This window comes from Strongyloides ratti (assembly GCF_001040885.1).
Source record: "Strongyloides ratti genome assembly S_ratti_ED321, chromosome : 2".
Taxonomy (NCBI): Eukaryota; Metazoa; Nematoda; class Chromadorea; order Rhabditida; family Strongyloididae; genus Strongyloides; species Strongyloides ratti.
In genome coordinates, this window is record NC_037308.1 from 4,422,268 (window position 1) to 4,440,915 (window position 18,648).

Sequence of the window (18,648 nt, forward strand, 5' to 3'; positions counted from 1 at the left end):
CACATCATAATTTGTATAGATATTTATTCTATAATTTTCAGAGATATATTTTTCTTCATTTATTACTATTTTTTTTTCTATATGGTAGATAAATATGCTTATACATCTAAAAAGTTTATTTCTATGACTTGTGTGTTTTGAAGTATATCTAGGTAAACATTTTTATATAATTATGAGAACATGGTGTTAGAGATCTTGATTTGGAATGGATTATGTAGGGAGAATTTAAATTTTATAAAAAGGTTGATATTTTTTTTACTTTCGTTTATAATTGTTTTTCTATTATATTAATTTAATATGTTGAATAGTCAAGTTTATTTTTATAGGAATGTTTCCATCAGTAAGGCGTGCTACATCCGTCGTTAACTTTGCTAAAGTTAGTGAAAAGCTTACTCCCCAACACGCAGCTGAATTCCAAAAATTGAAGGCTATCAATTCTACTGTTAGCGCCACGTAAGTTTTTCATTTTACTTTAGCATAATTTTCTTTAGCGTAAATGAGCTTCCAGCAACTTTACCAAAAATTGATTTTACCGATCTTAAAAAAAAAATGCCAGGATATGCCTCAATTCTTGATTCTCTTCAAAAACAATATGAAACTATAAAAATTCCAAAAGGAACTATTCCAGAGGAATATAATAAACAAATTAATGAATTCACTGCATTCAATGAGGCTCGTATAAAAATTCACAACGAAAAAACTGCCATTGGTTCTGAGGAGGCTAAAAAAGTTGAGGATAAATGGTCCAAAGCTCCACCAGTTGAGCATTTTGATCGCCAAATGTTCCCTGAATATTTCCCACAAATCTTCTACGATCTTCGTGTTGACAAACGTTTACCTGATCCATGTAATCTTGGAATTAACAATGAGCCATCAATTCAAACAAGATTTAGAGACTACAAAGTTCTTACCCGTCCTGACAAAGTTGAAGACCATTAGAGTTTTATATATCTACTTCTAGGGTGGTTATCATTGACATTAGAATTGTTTAAAAATCAAATAAAAAAATTTATTCATGTTTCTTTCTCATTACTTTAAAGTTATAACATTAATTAAAATCTTTTTTATCAGTCTATTATAAAAATTGTTTACATATATATTATATATATTGTAAGTGTAACATTTTTATTATTAAAAGTAAGAATACTTATTATATTCTGGAAAAGAGATAGATGGTGCAGGTCTTTGTTTAATGATATACACATTCCCATGATTAATAGAATTGTTCCATGTATTTTGAGACACATATATTGTATAAAAAATTTTTTTAGGATTGGTAGGATCCTTATTGACAAACAATAGAAAGTTCCCAACAGTAAGTCTTATCAATTATGTTGCTCTTGACACGATGTTATGCTTATTTGTACTTTTCTTTGATTGTTGTATACCTGTTCTTTTTTTCCTTGGGCATTTTAATTATCTTCTTTATATTTACACTTTCAGTAATTGTATGTTTATCGTTTTACCATTTTTTTTCTATTACGTTTTTATAATTATATACATTTTTTTTAAACAAAAATAATTATTTATACATATTTTTTTTGTAGTGCTTGTTGTTTTTTTTAATAATAATTACTTTGATTTTTTTTGTTTATAATAATAAAAAAGAGGTGACATGGAAACAGATGAAATACAAGAACACATGGTAAGTTAGAGACACTTTTTATATTAAGTGTGTGTAAATGTACAATCATTTGTATTAATTATTTTAAGAGACTTCCAGTATGTGAGAATTTGGGATCGAAGATTGAAGAAGAGAGGAAAGAAAAGACTAATTTGTCAGGATCAAATTCAATTAATGATAGTGGATTACCTAATTTTACTAGTTGGAATTTTGTCAACAATGAAATAAAAGATAAGTTGTTTGCAGATTTTATTAAACCATCTGAAAACAATAATCCAATAAATGAGTTTATGTTAGAGAAATTGTTAAATGATTATAAATGGAATATTGAAGAAAATTCAAAATATGATTTTAAAGATCTTAGTGAAACTCTTAAAAAGGGATTATTAAATCATCCTTGTATTAAAACACCATCATATTTTAAATTTTATCACAATAATATGTGTATATGGCCTCAATGTTATAAACCTATGTTATCTAAAGGTGATTACATATGTCATGTATTAGATGAACATAAAAATGATGCTGAAGGTCTTAGACAATTTGAGGAACAAAGGAGATATACAAAGATCCTTGAATCAATGTATACTTCTAATAAAATAAGACTTCAACTAATGTTGGAACATTTATGTATGAATACTACTAATGGAGCAACAACACCATTAATTTCACCTCTCTCACCTGACAGTTTTTCTTTTGATAGCCATAATAATAAGAATGATGGTAATTTTAATCTACCGTTATCACCATTTTCATCAGCAAATTTTGATGTACCAAGATCAATGATTTGTGATGACAAGACGGGAAAAATACTTAAAGGATCAAAACGTAAATTTTCTTGTCCTAATGGAAGCCTTAAATCAGGATCTAGATTGACTAGATATGATGATTCTGAATTTATTAAAGATCGTGATTACTATGCTACTAATGATGTTAGACCACCATATACTTACGCTAACCTTATTCGCCAAGCAATTAAAGAATCGAAATCAAATCAATTGACATTAAATGAAATTTACCAATGGTTTCATGATAGTTTTGTTTATTTTCGTAGAAATCAAGCAACTTGGAAGAATGCTGTACGCCATAATTTATCTCTTCATAAATGTTTTGTTAGATATGAATACAATGATAGAGGAGCTGTATGGACTGTCAATGATGAGGAATACTTTCGTAGAAGACCTCATAATAATATTAGTAGAAGTGCAAGATCATCTCCATCTAGAAATGATGAAACTAAATCTCCACAACATATTGATAGAAATCAATTATTAGATAATAGTAATGATGATCAACATTTAAACATAAATATCAATTCACTTAGTGAAACAGAAAAAAATGTATTAAGTGATGTGGTATTTTCTAAATTATATTATCTTCCTTCTATTCATAGTGATGTTAAGAATATTACTCTTGAAAAAATTAGACGAGAAAATGAGGATGAAAAGTATGTTGTAATTGATGGAGATGATAGTGTTGAACAATTGTCTGATTCAACTACACAACAAACTAGTAATAAAAAATTAAATATTATGGATGCTATATTATCAAAAAAATTAAATATACCAAAAGATTTAAACAATGAAATGGATGTTAATGAAAAGGGAGATACTGTATCAGAGATGATAGACAACACTACTCCTATTACAGTTACCGAGACAAATGATAATACTGTTACTGTCGAAAATGTTTGTTCATCACCAAACAGCAAAAGTGCTGATATAATAAAAGGAGATGATAATAATAAAAATCAGGAAGAGTCTTTGTCTAATAGTGTAAACAAAACACCTACAATTAATCAGGGATTAACAGACAACTCATCAAATACAGGACTTCCTTTTGGACCATGTATTTATCCACAATCAAGAAACCAGATGACAGATCATAGTTTTTACAAAACATGTGAAATGCTTTCTAGTATTTATCCAAATTTTTCTACAACAGGTATTTGTATACCACCATCATTTGATGGGTTATCTCTTTCACATTCACCGGGTAACTATTCACAATTTCTTAATTCAAATATACCTTTAAACACAACAGCTATCAATAACAAGAATATTGGAAGTGATAAAAATGATAACTTAGATCAATCATTGGATTTTCCTTTTAATCATGTCGTTATACCAAGATCAAGTGAAGGATCATTTAATAAAGGATCATCTCAAAATCCAACAATAGCAACAAGAAGAGGTTTAACTTTAGGAGGATCACCTAATCAAGGATCTACACAAAATAGTCGTACTAGTGGTAAAACAAAATCAACTTTAAGAAGTATTCCAACAATCTTTCCTCAACGATCAACAGCCATAGTCAACCCAAAACCAGGTGATAGATTTGTTCTCAAAGTTCAACCTGGTCCCAAAAAAGATGATGTTCCTTTTTCCACCACTTCAGAACCTATAAATATTACCAAGGAAGGTGCACCAAAAACTTAGAATAGCTTATTTAAATAAATAATAACTATTTTTCTTTAAAAAAATATTTAAAACTTATATTATACATATCTTTATATTGTTTTGAGGATTTTTTAGCACACATTTATTGTCTTGTTTTTTTTTGACTATTATTAAAAACACACTTTATTAGTTATAAAAGGTTTTTTTAATTAACTTTATTTTTTTTTTAAAATTAAATATATATAATTTTGGAAAATATTAAAATATTTATTAAAAGTAAGAGAAAACAGTTTTATTTTTGTTATTATATTTTGATAGCGTAAAATATATGGTTTTTTAATGTTATTCATGCATAAGTAAAATATTATGTAAAAAAAAATATATTTATATAAATATTTGGTGTATATATTGGTTTTTTTTTGGAAAATATTTAAAAGTTTAAACAATCATGCGTTCTCGAAAATCATTATTTAAATAATTGTCAAATGGTTTGTTATATAAAATAGGATCACAACTTTTTCTTCTTATAAGTCCTTTATTTTTTTCTAAATTCTTTTTTAATTCTTTTTTGATAAATTCTTCACTGTATGGACTTATTTCATTATACTCAATATTCTTTTTTTGATTTGTAGTTTTAGAAATTTTTAAAACAAAAGGGTTTCTTGATTGTGGTAGTGGACTTGTTGGTGGAATTGGACTATTGGGATTTGAATAATAATTTATTTCATCAATACTATACTCAACATCTAAAAAACTGTTATTTGAATAATTGTTTCCATGACCTGCAATTCGTAAATGAGTTACAGATCCTTGATGTAAATTTTCAACTGACTTTTTCATTGGTCGTAAATGTAATGCATTACTTATTTTTCTTGCTGAATTTTTTAATGGATGTAATATTCTTGATTCAATTCCTTTACTTTTAGAACGTTTTCTATCAATATTATCTTTATCCATAACTAATAAGTCTCTTGATCTTGAAGCAACACTATCATGATAGTAAGAATTTAAACTATTTATTGATTTATATGAAGCATCACTATATGTACCAATTAATGGTTTACTACGTTGCATACATTTATTTTTCTTATTTTGTGAAAAAGGATTTTTAATATTAAAAAATGAATGTTTATTGTGTATTGACATTGATGAGTATGGTGATGTTGAACAGGAACACATACTTGAATCTGTAGTTGTCCTACATGTAGATCCACCTGAAAGGGATGTTGTACTATCACTAGCATTATTTGGGATTCCCCTCCAAACAATACGTTTTGTTGTTGCAGGCATATTTCTAAATTTTAATGGTTCTAATATATTACTTTTTGAGTCTTCTTCTATTGTACTTTCTTGTTCTAACTAAAAAAAATGTTTTTTAAAATATAAATAAATATATAAGATATATAGAAACTTACAATTTTATGATTATATCTTTTTTTTCTAAATAAAAGTTCATTTTTTTCAAAAAATTCTACAAGCTCCTTCTCTTTAATAGATAAATCATTTAATGACCATGATAGAGGCATATAATATCTTTTCGGCTTTTCAGGTGGTATAAATGGTGAAGCTGAAACAGGTCTTTTTGGATGATCACAAGCGTGTAACATCATTTAATATAACCACCTTTGTTTATATCTTAAAATAAAATAATAAATAAATAGATAATTAAATAATTGACAATTGAAAAAAAAAAACGAATAAAAATAATTTTATAACTAAAAATGATGTTTTTAATGTAAAAAAGTTATATATAACCTGATCAAATTAAAAAAAAAAAAACTAAAATAAGTAAGAAATTATATATAAAATATTTTTATATAAAAGACATCAATTACAATTAAATGATTAATAATTTTTTAAATGTATAAAATATGTTTATAAAATAACTAATTTTTTATAAAAGAAAAAAAAACAAAATAAAAATTAAAAAACTATTAAACATTTATAATATATTACGATTGATAATTAAAAAAGATTTCTTTTTTTTTTTTCTTTTTAATATTTATTAAATATTTAAAACTTGTAAGGAAATATATTGTTATTAAATTTAAAATATTCTTTTAGGAGAATTTTATATTATAGTTATAGAGAGATTAACAAAATTAAATGTATATTTATTTTGAAAAATAGTAGAATGAAGAAAGATAATATAGTTTATCATATCTAATTTTTTCTTTCCTACTAATTACTCTATTACTTTACTGTTTTAAAAAAATAGAAAAATGAATGAAATAAAATAAAGATTATGATTGTACATGTTTAAGGGAATGTGATTAAAATATCAATTAAAGTAAAAATTTTAGAGTGTATATTGATAGAATAATTGTATTTTGGTAATTGATAAGATTAAGAAAATGAGAAATTGAAGATTAATTCTAAATATATTTCTGTGTATTTTGTTATTCAAGAAGATAATATATAATGTTAAGAAAAAAAAAGCTTTTTTTTGTAGATAAATTGTTGTTATTAAGAAATGAGATACCACTTACAATCAGTTGAAATGAGGGAGTATGTGATTTTAAAAGTTTAAAATAGAAATTTCTAAAAAAGTAATTTTGATAATCATAATAAAAAAATAGATATTTATACTTTCCAAAAAAAAAAATTTTTTTTTATATGTTAAAGAAATAAAAATAAAACATTTTAAAATCATCATTTAAAAATATGTGTGTTTTTTAATTTATTTTTATAAATAAAACGGATTAATATAATTAAAAGTGTCCAAGCATTACTTTAAAGTAAGTAAAAAAAAAACACCATGTATGCGCACTAAAATTAAATATATATATATTGTGAAAGTTTATTTCAAGAATATTTCATCTATTTATAGGAATAAAATTTTATTATATATTATTATGTTTAATATCTAATCTTTTTTTAAAATCATTTTATAATTTTTATGTTAACTTTAATGGATAAGGAAGAAAAAAAAAACAAACAAAATTATATTCTTTTGATGGTAGAATTGATATAAAATATAATAGAGAGAGATAAAAAAAAGTCTAAAATTTGTTATAACATAATTGGATGTCATTTTTTGGGTGACTCAATTAGGAATTTTATACAAAATAATTTTTGACTTTTCTTAACAGGGAAAAAAAAATTATAATTTTAAATTGAAATTGTAGCAAAAAAATTGTTTTAAAAGCGTAAATAATAAAAAAAATAAATAAGAAAAATGTGTTATATTTAATATTTTTTGGAAGTTAAAGTATACATAAATGAAACTTAAAATAAGCGATAAGTTTTTTTTTTTTTTTAAAATGCCTATGGTGGATTTTATTTATAATATATGTAATTGTAATGAAACTGACAAGAATATAAAGAAGATTTTTTTTTTTTAATTTCATGAAACACTTTCAGTAAATGATGAAAATTGACAATAGTGTAATGAATTTAATATAAAAAAATCCAAATATTATTAATAGAAAAAAATAATAAAATAAAATATTTCTATAATTAATAATACTATTTATTTAATATTTAAATTTTTATATTATGAATGTTTAATATTATATAAAAATGTATAGTCGTTAAAATTTTTCTCATCTAAATTATACTCAAAAATAAATTATAATATAAAATAAAGACTAAAAAGAATCCTAATAGCTATAATGGATGCCTATGCATTTCGGTACGACATACATTAATTATTCATTTATAAAAATATAAGTATAATTTTTAATGCCAAATAATTTTCTTTAAAAGCCATTAAAAAACAATGAATTATGTGTAAAAAAACATTAAAATCTTATGTAAACAAGATACACCTTCCGTTAAAAAAGTTTATTGTTATTTGCAAAATACCAGACGTTAAAATAAAAATACTTTTAATTTTAAGATAAATAAAAATGTAATATGTGTTAATAAAGAAAACTTATTTTTATTATGAAGAAAAATTGTTTAATCTTCTTTTCTTATCACTGAACAAAAAAGAAACAAGACTTAATTAAAGTTACAATGAACTATTTCCTAATTTAATTAGTTAATTTTTATTTACATAAGTAATATCAACAATATACTAAATAAAATAACTATTTAATTTAATAATATTTATTCAATATGTTATCATTTTTTTTTATCAATTAAAATTAATAAAAAGCATAAATTATTTAACTATTAGCATAATAAATTTAAAACAATAGAATTTTTAAAATTAAAAAGAATTAATGTGTTTGATTTCATGTTGTAAATTAATTAAATGTTAAAAATTTACTGGCATTCCCATATATATATATATACTTTTTTTATTAATAATAAAAATTAAAATATAGTTTTATGTAAAAATTATTTATTTTAAAGTAGTAATAAAACTATTTCACCAAGCATAATATTTTTTCCTTTGAAACAAGCATTAATTTAAAATAAATTATTATTGTTCGCTTGACTTTTATACATATATAATAAATATTTTTTTAATTTAAATAAATATATATTTTAAGAGTATTAAAAAGTCATGATATATATTATCAATGATTCACAATTGAAAGTTTTACCCTTTGGCCTTAAAGATGGATAAAAAAAATATATATATTTAAAGTGGTGAAATTTAAACGAAAATAATAATAATAAAAAAAGTTTATTTAGAAAATTAGAATGGATGAAAAGTTGCAAAAATAAAAAAAGATATTACTAATTTATATTAAATTCTATTGATACCATCTTTTTTTTTCTTTAATAACTTATAATTACTCAAAAAATAACAACTTTCCTGTTTTTTTTTTCCTTCATTTTCAATGTTTTTTTAATAATGCATATTTTTCTAGGAAATTCAAGTATATAAAAAATTATATTAAGAAGACATTAGTAAAATGAAATTATTTTTGTTTCAATAAATGAAGAAAAAAAATATATATATATATCTAATCATCTTTATAATACAGTAATGGAATAATAAATTTATCTATATTTTCTCTTTAAAAGGCTTTAAATTATCATTAAAGATAGTTAATATAGACATTTTTGGTAAAAAAATTTTTTTTCTTTGACAAAACACAACTGGTATGATGGTTATTGGTAAAATAATTTAAGACAAAACATATTTTGAAAATTTATTAGTAAAAATGGAAACTAATTTGTAAAAAAAAAAATTAAATTAAATAAAATTTGCTGTTAAACAATATTGTTATTGTAATATTTGTAACTCCTTTAAAATGATAACTAATTCAGATAAAAATATATGAAATAATAATTTTTTTTTTTCATTTTTTCTATTAAAAACAATAATATAATTAAAAATTATTTATAAGTCATCTTAAAGAATATAATTGATAAAAAACTATTAAAATAATAGATATATATTTTTAATTTTAATTAATAAATATAAAAGATCATTATGTAATTTTTTTTTAACTAATAAATTTGATTAATTTATATTATATATTATTATTTTATAAATTATTTGATTATTTAATAATATATACATTATATGCTTTTATAATACCTTTAAATAATTAATGATATTCTTATTAATATTTAAAAAATAAAAGAATATGATAAAAATTTGTTAATGTAAAAAAGGGGTAAAATGGGTGCAGGAAGTAATTATACATTTGAAATCATATAAAGTTTTCAAAAGTAATATAATATTTAAAAATGATATATTTATAATATGTATAAATATATATATATGATAATGGATTTTTTCTTAACTTTAGAAAATGTATAAATGTGAGAAAATAATATAATACTTTAATTGAATATTTATTATATAATTTAACATAAAAGGTATGATCAAAACATTTAAAGAAAACTACCTTTTTTTTAATGTGAATAAATTAATAATACTTTTTTTTCTTATTTTTCTCAAAATTAAATATAATATTCCAACTATAAAAAATATTGCAAAAAAATAAAACATTTTATTATATAATATTCTTTTTTTTTTTGTTATAATTTGAAAGAAAAGTTTATGGTGTTTATAAGAAGAAAAAAAATAAAAACAATTTACTATTTAATGTTATGTCTTTTTAATTCCTTTTTTAAAAATATAACTTTAATCAAAAAAATAATACTAAGAATTGTAGAAATTGTGTATTGAAATTTATGGATGAATGTTATTAAATGAATATATATATGTATAATATGTATGCATTTTAAATGGCAGAATGATTTTAATAATATTATAAAAAAAATTCAATAATCCAAAAAATTTTTTATTTATAATAATGATAATAATAAAAAAAAAATTATTTTATACAAGTAAAGCTTGAAATTTCTTTTTTTTTTTGAAAAAAAAATAAATCATCATAAAAGATGGTATAATTATCACCAATATTTATCTTACAAAATGTTATTTTTTTTATGATAAATGTAGTAAAGTTTAACCTTTTGCCTCTATCATCATTCTATTTAACAACTAATCATTAATCATTTATTTCTTTCCATTCATTAATCTACAATAAAGTTCAATTTTTTTTAACACTGTAAACATTCTTTATTTTTAATGTATCATAAATTTGTAACTATTTTTGATTGTGTTGATATCCTTCTATTTCCATCTGTATTATAATTTATTTTAAGATAACTTGATGACTTAAAGGAAGAAAATAAATTATTAAAATATAGTATAATCTTCTTATTAGTAGTAAAAAAAATATGCGTTAGTTATTTTTTAGCAAGACAAATTAGAGACATAGTTGAAGCATGATAAATAAAATAAAATTCATTAAACCATATTATGATAAAAAGACAAAAAAAAAGATACACGCATACATTAACTTACAATGCCTGAACTAGAAAATTCTTTTTGATAAATTGGTTGGCTTTGTTTTTTTGGTGTTTCACAATTATTTATTTCTATTCTTGTTATGTGAGGAGTTTCATTTATCAAATCATATGTACTTTTAAATTGACGAGTACTTGAATTATTCCTTATTCCTATATCTTCATTTTCTCCTATCTCATCATTTTTTTCCATTAATATTTTTTGTTTTTGTATGGTTGAATTTAAATGAGTTAATGATTGACTTAAATTATGAGAACTAATATAACCAGATGAAGCATTTGATATTGGTGAACCGGAATTTAATTTATTGATAAATGATGTTACATCAAGATTAACATTTTCTTCAATCAAATTTGGTAAAACATCATTTGAAGAACCATTTTTTGTTTTTATATCATCTTTTTCTATTTTATTATTAAAATATGATTGTCTTGGTGGTTGGCGTTGTGATGGTTTTCTTTCAAATGTTGAGGTACATCTTCTAGATAATCTTCCAGTTTCACGATGGACATTCTCATACTCAGTTCTTCCACGATATTTAAATGTACTTCCAAGGCGAAATAATTGTGTTTTTGGTCCTTTACTAGTTTTATGAAATTTTAATCTATAAAAAGTATGATATTCAATAGCACATTTCCATAAATGTTTACATGCTTTATGTGATGTTAAATTGAAAACAAAAGTATGTAATTGAATACGATCCTTCTTTCCTGTACCATCATCATCCTCCACAACTAATGATATTTTTTTATTTTTAAAATCTAATTTTTGCATACATTCCCAACGAAAAAAACCTATCATTTGTTCACCATCAGCAACTAACATTCCAGTTGGTGTTAATCCTAATTTATAATTATTACCATCTTTTCCTTGAACAATATGCCTATCAACACCATACATCTGAAGTTCTTTTGCTCTATTTAAATAATTCATCTCAGCCTGAGCTGGTGTCTGTCCCCTACATCTTTTATATCTTTCTAAAATAGCAATTTCCATTTCTTCATCTTGTTTTGGGTAAAATCTAAATTCTGATACAAATGCTGGACTATGTTTATATGGATCATAATCACCACACTCTGATTGTAAACAATAAGCTGCTAAATCTATTGCTGTTTGTTTATCACATTCTAATTTTCCTTTTTCAATATCATTTTTTAATTGTAAAAAAAATTGATATTTTGTAAGTTCTTCTCTTAAATGTGATGGATCAGAGGAAAAAAATTTTACTCGAAAATCAAATTTAAATTTTGATTGATTCTCATCAACTTGTTTATTTATTTTTTTTAATGGATCTAACCATATCTGAACACCAGAATGATCTTTATAACATAAACCAAAATAGTCTTTTTCCTCTAAATCTAATGAATAATATACAAGATCATACAATTCTTTGCCATCAGATTTCTTCTAAAAATAAAATAAAAAATATATTATAAAAAAAAAATGAAGACAATAAAAACATACATTAATTATAAAATCAAGAACTGTCCCATCTAACAAAGAAATAGTACATAAAATTTCTTTCTTTTTATCAAATTTTTTCTCCATAATTTCATAACCACTTTTTTGAAATTTTTTTCTATCATTTATTACCTTATCTTGAGAAAAATTTGAAGGTTGACTTAATATTTTACTAGAACCATTATTTACCTCATTATTTCCTTTTCTATTTGTTAACCGTTGACTTAGTGTTCGAAAAAAACCACCAGTCATCTATAAAATATACATTATTAAATAATTTTTATTACAAAAAAAAATATATATAAATATATATATTTACCTTATATAATTTTTTAATAATACTTATTTTATGTCAAAATATGAATATCTTTATAAAGAAAAAAAAATTGTATTCTTATTTATTTATTTTTTGTTTATTTATGATATTAATAATAAATAATAATATAACCTGAAATTAAAAAAAAAATAAAATATAGATTAATATCTTTACAAAAAAAAAAAAATAGTTGTAATGAATAATATTTATTTTATTAATTGAAGTAGAATAAGATATGATATAGATATTAATGATATGATTATGATAAAATAAATATATTTCAAAAAAAAAATCCATTGATTATATGATAATAAGTACTCATAAAGCACCCTCTTATAAATGAATTAAGCCCTCTTTTATGTGATTCTGTTATTGTGTGAATGAACAATACCTAAAACAGAGGGTGTCTGTCACGGCAAATCATAACAGAAATAATAAATTAATTGAAGGTTTTTAGAAGTGGCACAGAAGGGTCAAATAGGGATATGTTAAGTTAAAATATACATATATATATTCATAATGTTCGAGGTCAAAACTTAATGTGATATCTTTTTCTACAATAATATATAAAAATATTAAATGATAAAAACTTAAATATAATTAGAATTATAATATAAAAATGTTTCTTTTTAAATTTTTGTAAAAGAATTTGATAAATCTAATTATTAATGATAGATTAAAAATTTTTTACATTTCTTCACGATTTTTCTATATTATTCTCTCTTACAAATAATTGTCTTTTCTTTCTATCTATCTTTGAAGATAATTATTAAATAATGAATATAAAAATATTATTACTGGAAGGAAATACTTTTAAAAATTATAATTATTACTAAATAATATGATGTTAAAGATAAAGTGGTTTTAATTGGAAAAGATTAAAGATGTAAGATAAAAGAGGTACAAATTAGTAAGATATTTTATATAAGAAAAAGTAATACAAATATGTAGAAATATTATTAAAATTACTCTATAATTATAAATACAAATAAAATAATTACTACTAAAAGGCCAATCAAAATGAGGTAAGAAATTAATGACAATGTTTTATAATAAAAAAAATAATAATAATAAATATATTTAGACAAAAATTTATATAAAATATTTCTTTTATCTATATAAAGATTATAATTTTTATTTGTTATAAAAATGGAATGATAATAATCATAATAAAAGGTCAATAATTTAAAAATTTTTAATACATCTTAATTCAATGTAAATATCATTTATACAAAAAAAAAACTTATCCATAATATAAAATTATGATAAAAAATTTTAAAAATTTAATGACTAATAAAATTATTTAAAAATAAAAATAAAAAAACCTCCTACTAAATATGAAATATTTAAAAAATAAAATCAAATGATTTATATTTACTTTAAGGATTACCTCTATAAAAGAAAATCAAAATGAAAAGTTAAAAAAAAAAAATTATAAATAGTTTATATATCAAAAACCGGGTTTATCATTATGTACTACTTTTTTTTTGTTATTATAAATTATGATATAAAAAAGTAGAAAATACATGCTTGAATAAATAAAACGCGATATATAAATATACATATTAAAAGAATACAAATTAAATAGAAAAGAAAGTAAATGTTATTGTTGTTTAATAAATATAAACTTGAACATTTTATGAAGAGACTTTTCTACAAGAATATTTATATATATATGTATAAAAAAGATACTTAAATACATTAGAAATTAACAGTTATGGAGAAAAGAAAATTTTAGAAATGGTAGATTATAAAATTTTCATTGAAAAAGATTTATGTATATATAATTGTGTAATAAAATTTTATATATTAAATATACATCTTAACAATATATAAATATTATAATATATTGTAAGCATTATAAAAATATATATATATTTTTATAGTATATATAAATTAAAATATTTTATAGTTTTAAAATAATAATAAAAATATTAAAAAAAAAATCTTTAATTAAATGATAGGTTTAAATAAAATTTTATACAAATCATTTTATTTATCCATATCAGTGTAAATATAGATAAAATTAGATAAGAGATGAGAAAAGTTTGGTAAATAAATATATAAAAGGTAATCTTATCAATACAATTTGCTTATAACAAAAACACTTCATAAATTTTATCTATCATTTTCTTATTTTATTGTTTTCTACTAGTAAAGATAGATATACAAATGACAGGTAGATGTTTAATTATACCCTTATTAGATGTTTCAAATTACAATTAAATTAAAATCTTATCCTTAAATATTATTAAGATCAAAAGAAAAACAGTAAACATCATTTGTCGGGGTAATAAAGAGTGAATCAAATAAAATAATAAAAAAAAAACATAATGTTAACCATATTACAACAATTATTGCTACAGAAATAAATTTACAACAGCAGGAGTTTTAAATAAACCATTATCGGTAGAAATCTTTTTCTTTATCCTTATTTAATCCATAAAAGATTTACTAATCATTTTTATTACTAAATATATTATGAATATTTATAATAAAAAAAAGAAGTATAATTTATCTGGAGTTTAAGATTAACAGATTATTTTTAATATACCATCAAATACTCATTTTATAAGAACATTCATTTTATGATAAATAAAAATAAATAATAAAGTAAACTTATTTTAAGTGCTTTTCAATTGTTTGGTTAAAGTAAATAAATAAAGAAATACTTAAACTTTTAACTACAATTTTGAAGAAGTATACAATTTTGTAAAAAGAATATTGTATATGTGTTTATCTTTTAAAACTAATAAAATACTAAGTAGAAGAGATTTACAAAAATAAAAAAAAAATTATGATTAATTATGTATAATAATATAAAAATCATTAAAATTAATGTTTAAAAATTTTTGTATGAATTATTTAAAACGAAAGAATGAAAGTTATGTACAAAGAAAAAATGATGATAAAAGAAGAAAAAAAAAGTAAATATTATAATATTTGATATAAAATATCAATATATTTTACCTGATTTGATAAGAATGAACTATTTTGTTTATAAATAATATAAAAAAGTACAAAAAATAAATTTTTTTTATTAATAGTATTAATATATACTTAGGATTATATTATAAAATAGTGAATGATTATTTCTTATAAAAAGATTATATCATATTTTTTTTTTTCATATTATTTTTAGGTAAACAAAATGAATACTTTTTATAATACATATAATCAGATTGATATATATTTAATGAATGAATGCTATAAAAGGTTATAAAAGTTAACTATCATACAGTTGTTTCCGGTCACCTATTGTAATAATAAACATCTGTCCACAATTCATATAATTTAAAAAAAAAGGTCTTACTTTAATTTAAATTACTCAAAATAGTAACATTCTGGGGATGGAACATCATTCTAATGAAATATAAAAGTATTAATAATTAAATTGAAATAAAATTATAACTTTTATGACAGATGTTTTAAATCAAAACAATTTCCATCATAAAATAATATAATAAACAGTGTCTTCTCTATTTAATAATTATCCTATAATCTATTGACAAAAAAAAAATATATATGAGATTGTTAGATTTTCTTCTAAGAACCAACTATAGATTGAAGTTATAATTAGTATTATTAAATGTTATAATACACCTTAAAGTATTAATTAGATAATTAAAAAAAAAAATTGTCTATAGATAGGAGGTAAAAAAAATATACCTTGTAAAAAAGATATGTAACATTTAAATCTATCTATCAATAATAAAAGTGAAAAGAAAGAAAAAAAAGTATTATGGATATAATTATGCTAAAATATGAAACTTTCTGTTCCTCAAGTGTTACTATATGCCTTATATTAAATAAAAGTAAACAACACTTCATTAAACAGGAATGAAAGATAAATCATTATATTAAAATCTTTTATTTATACTTAATATTACGCCAGATTTCACAACTTATTTTAAAATGCGGCTTTCTTATTAAGGAAACATAAAAAAAAGAAAAGTTATTTGTAAGAAGTTATTAAGTAGCACTTTAATGAAAAAATCTGGTGCCGGTAGAGGTATGATAGATTAAAAAAGAAAAGAAGGAGAGGAAATATATAACTACTAAATTTGTCAATAAAAGGATCATCATTTCATCTTTCTGGTTTACTTTAACTTGATATGGCGCAATTTCTTTACCTAAATATAGTCCAATAGGGGGATTATGATTTTAGAACTATATTAATACATTATTGTAGTATTGTTTATTACAAGACTATTTGGTGATAATTATGATGTTAAACAGATAAGGAGGTATCAAGGTTAAAATTAAAATATGTAAACTCTTTTTCAATCTAATTCATTTTAATTTTGAATTAAAAGAATGTTTTAAAATAAATATATATATATATATGTATATATATTTTTAAAGAGAAATAAAATTTTAAAAATGTTAATGGTAATTTTAATATACATGAATAGGCATCTTTTTAAAAAATTAATTAAAAATAGGAAAAAAAAAGTGATAGAAAATAAAAATAGGTGAAGATATATGATTGATATATATACTATAATATTGCTTTACAGAAGGATACCTAATATATATATATATATTTAGAATGTCATCAGATGTCAATCACAGTATGAAAAACATTAACACCATCTTTAACAAATATATTCTACAATTTGAAGCTTTTTTACAATTAATAATTAAACAAAGTTTTGATCCAATAAATTAATCTTGAAATAATGATTTTATAATATTATGTAAATATTTATCTTCACCTTTTTTCTGGAACTTGATCCTCCAATTAGAATCTCTTTTTTCTTTAAATAACATATTAAAGATATACTAAATCTAGTTCAGTTATGCAATAAAAAGTCATCCTGTATTATTGACTTATAACATCTCGGATCATGAAAATGTCAGGGAAGATATTTGTTGCGCAATCAAATATAATAAAATAAACAAAAGGATTATGATGTTATTTGAAAACCGTTTTGTCAATGTTATCTTATATGATTGTAAAAAAAAAAAAAGTTTATTTATTTATTTATTTTTTTTCTTTTACAATGTTAGAAAAGATAAAGAAAAAAAATGTTGTAAAATAAGTCATTTTTAATGTTCTTATTACATATTTTAAACAGATGTTAATTTATAAAAGTGAATCTATAATATCTTATCCATTGAAATAAACATAATTTTATATTGTTATTTAAGATTTTGATGAGGAAAAAATAAGTAAATGAAATTCAAATGATTTATGTTAACATTTAATAATTCTTAGATGATCTAAATGATTGTTTTTAATGAGATTTTTATTATTATTATTTTTTAAATCATCAAATAACGAAACAGTACATTTGTTATAGTTAAATATTTTAAATAGACAATCTTTGATATTTTCTTTATCTTAATTAACCTTCTGATAAAGAAATATTTTATTGTATATCTTAAATATTTTATTTTTATTGTTCAATTGTCAAAAGATCTATGAATATATATATATATATGTATATCAAATATATTTTGATTTAATTTGAACATATATTATTACATTAATATTATAGGTAATTATACTAATAATATCATTGTGCAATATATATAAACAAAATAAGTTATATATTAAAATTAGAATAAATAATGTGTTTCTTAATTCTTACAATTTATCAAATTTTTGATTGCCTGTGGCTGTCATTTTATATGATATGACAATAAAAGAAAAGACACTATATATCATATAAATTTTGCTTTATTAATTATCAAGTTCAATTTTGTGATGATGAACCACAAGAATGCAAGATGATTTATAGGAATATATTATATATTCTCTTATAGTACAAATAATAGTGATTAGTTGATGTGTGAAAATTATATATTTTTAATCTATATGTTATATTTTAGTTCTTAGATAACAAAATTTAAAGTGCTCTTTATTATTGTTCTAAACAATCATTGGAGTAATAATAACTTTTTTTTTATAATAATGAGGAATAAAAAAAATTTAACATTTTTTAATTGTTTACAACTTTATTTAATTATATATTTAAATTTTTATACTTTATTTTTAATAATAAGTTTGATTTTTACAAATTTATTAAAACATTCTTTATATGAAATAACATTTACTTTATTTAGCTTATTAAATAACTTGATTTAATTAATTATATAATTTCTTTTTTTTTTC

The 18,648-nt window shown here is 20.6% G+C and overlaps 4 protein-coding genes across 4 annotated transcripts; 2 read left to right on the forward strand and 2 right to left on the reverse strand.

The window, feature by feature from the left end:
* Positions 1-328: 328 nt before the first annotated feature.
* Positions 329-939, forward strand: SRAE_2000141800 (ATPase, F0 complex, subunit D, mitochondrial family-containing protein; the record flags this gene model as incomplete). The annotated part of the gene is made up of 2 exons (XM_024652369.1): positions 329-453; positions 492-939. 2 exons carry the CDS (start codon positions 329-331, stop codon positions 937-939), a joined length of 573 nt encoding a protein of 190 aa, XP_024505952.1.
* A 676-nt stretch (positions 940-1,615) lies between these two features.
* SRAE_2000141900 (Forkhead box protein P3) lies at positions 1,616-4,062 on the forward strand (the record flags this gene model as incomplete). The annotated part of the gene is made up of 2 exons (XM_024652370.1): positions 1,616-1,645; positions 1,714-4,062. 2 exons carry the CDS (start codon positions 1,616-1,618, stop codon positions 4,060-4,062), a joined length of 2,379 nt encoding a protein of 792 aa, XP_024505953.1.
* A 399-nt stretch (positions 4,063-4,461) lies between these two features.
* SRAE_2000142000 (Hypothetical protein) lies at positions 4,462-5,633 on the reverse strand (the record flags this gene model as incomplete). Its single annotated transcript, XM_024652371.1, has 2 exons — positions 4,462-5,382; positions 5,439-5,633. The coding sequence occupies 2 exons, from the start codon at positions 5,631-5,633 to the stop codon at positions 4,462-4,464; spliced, it is 1,116 nt and encodes a 371-aa protein (XP_024505954.1).
* A 4,840-nt stretch (positions 5,634-10,473) lies between these two features.
* SRAE_2000142100 (Yurt gamma) lies at positions 10,474-18,159 on the reverse strand (the record flags this gene model as incomplete). The annotated part of the gene is made up of 5 exons (XM_024652372.1): positions 10,474-10,557; positions 10,748-12,157; positions 12,215-12,463; positions 12,531-12,552; positions 18,125-18,159. The coding sequence occupies 5 exons, from the start codon at positions 18,157-18,159 to the stop codon at positions 10,474-10,476; spliced, it is 1,800 nt and encodes a 599-aa protein (XP_024505955.1).
* Between the last annotated feature and the right edge of the window lie 489 nt (positions 18,160-18,648).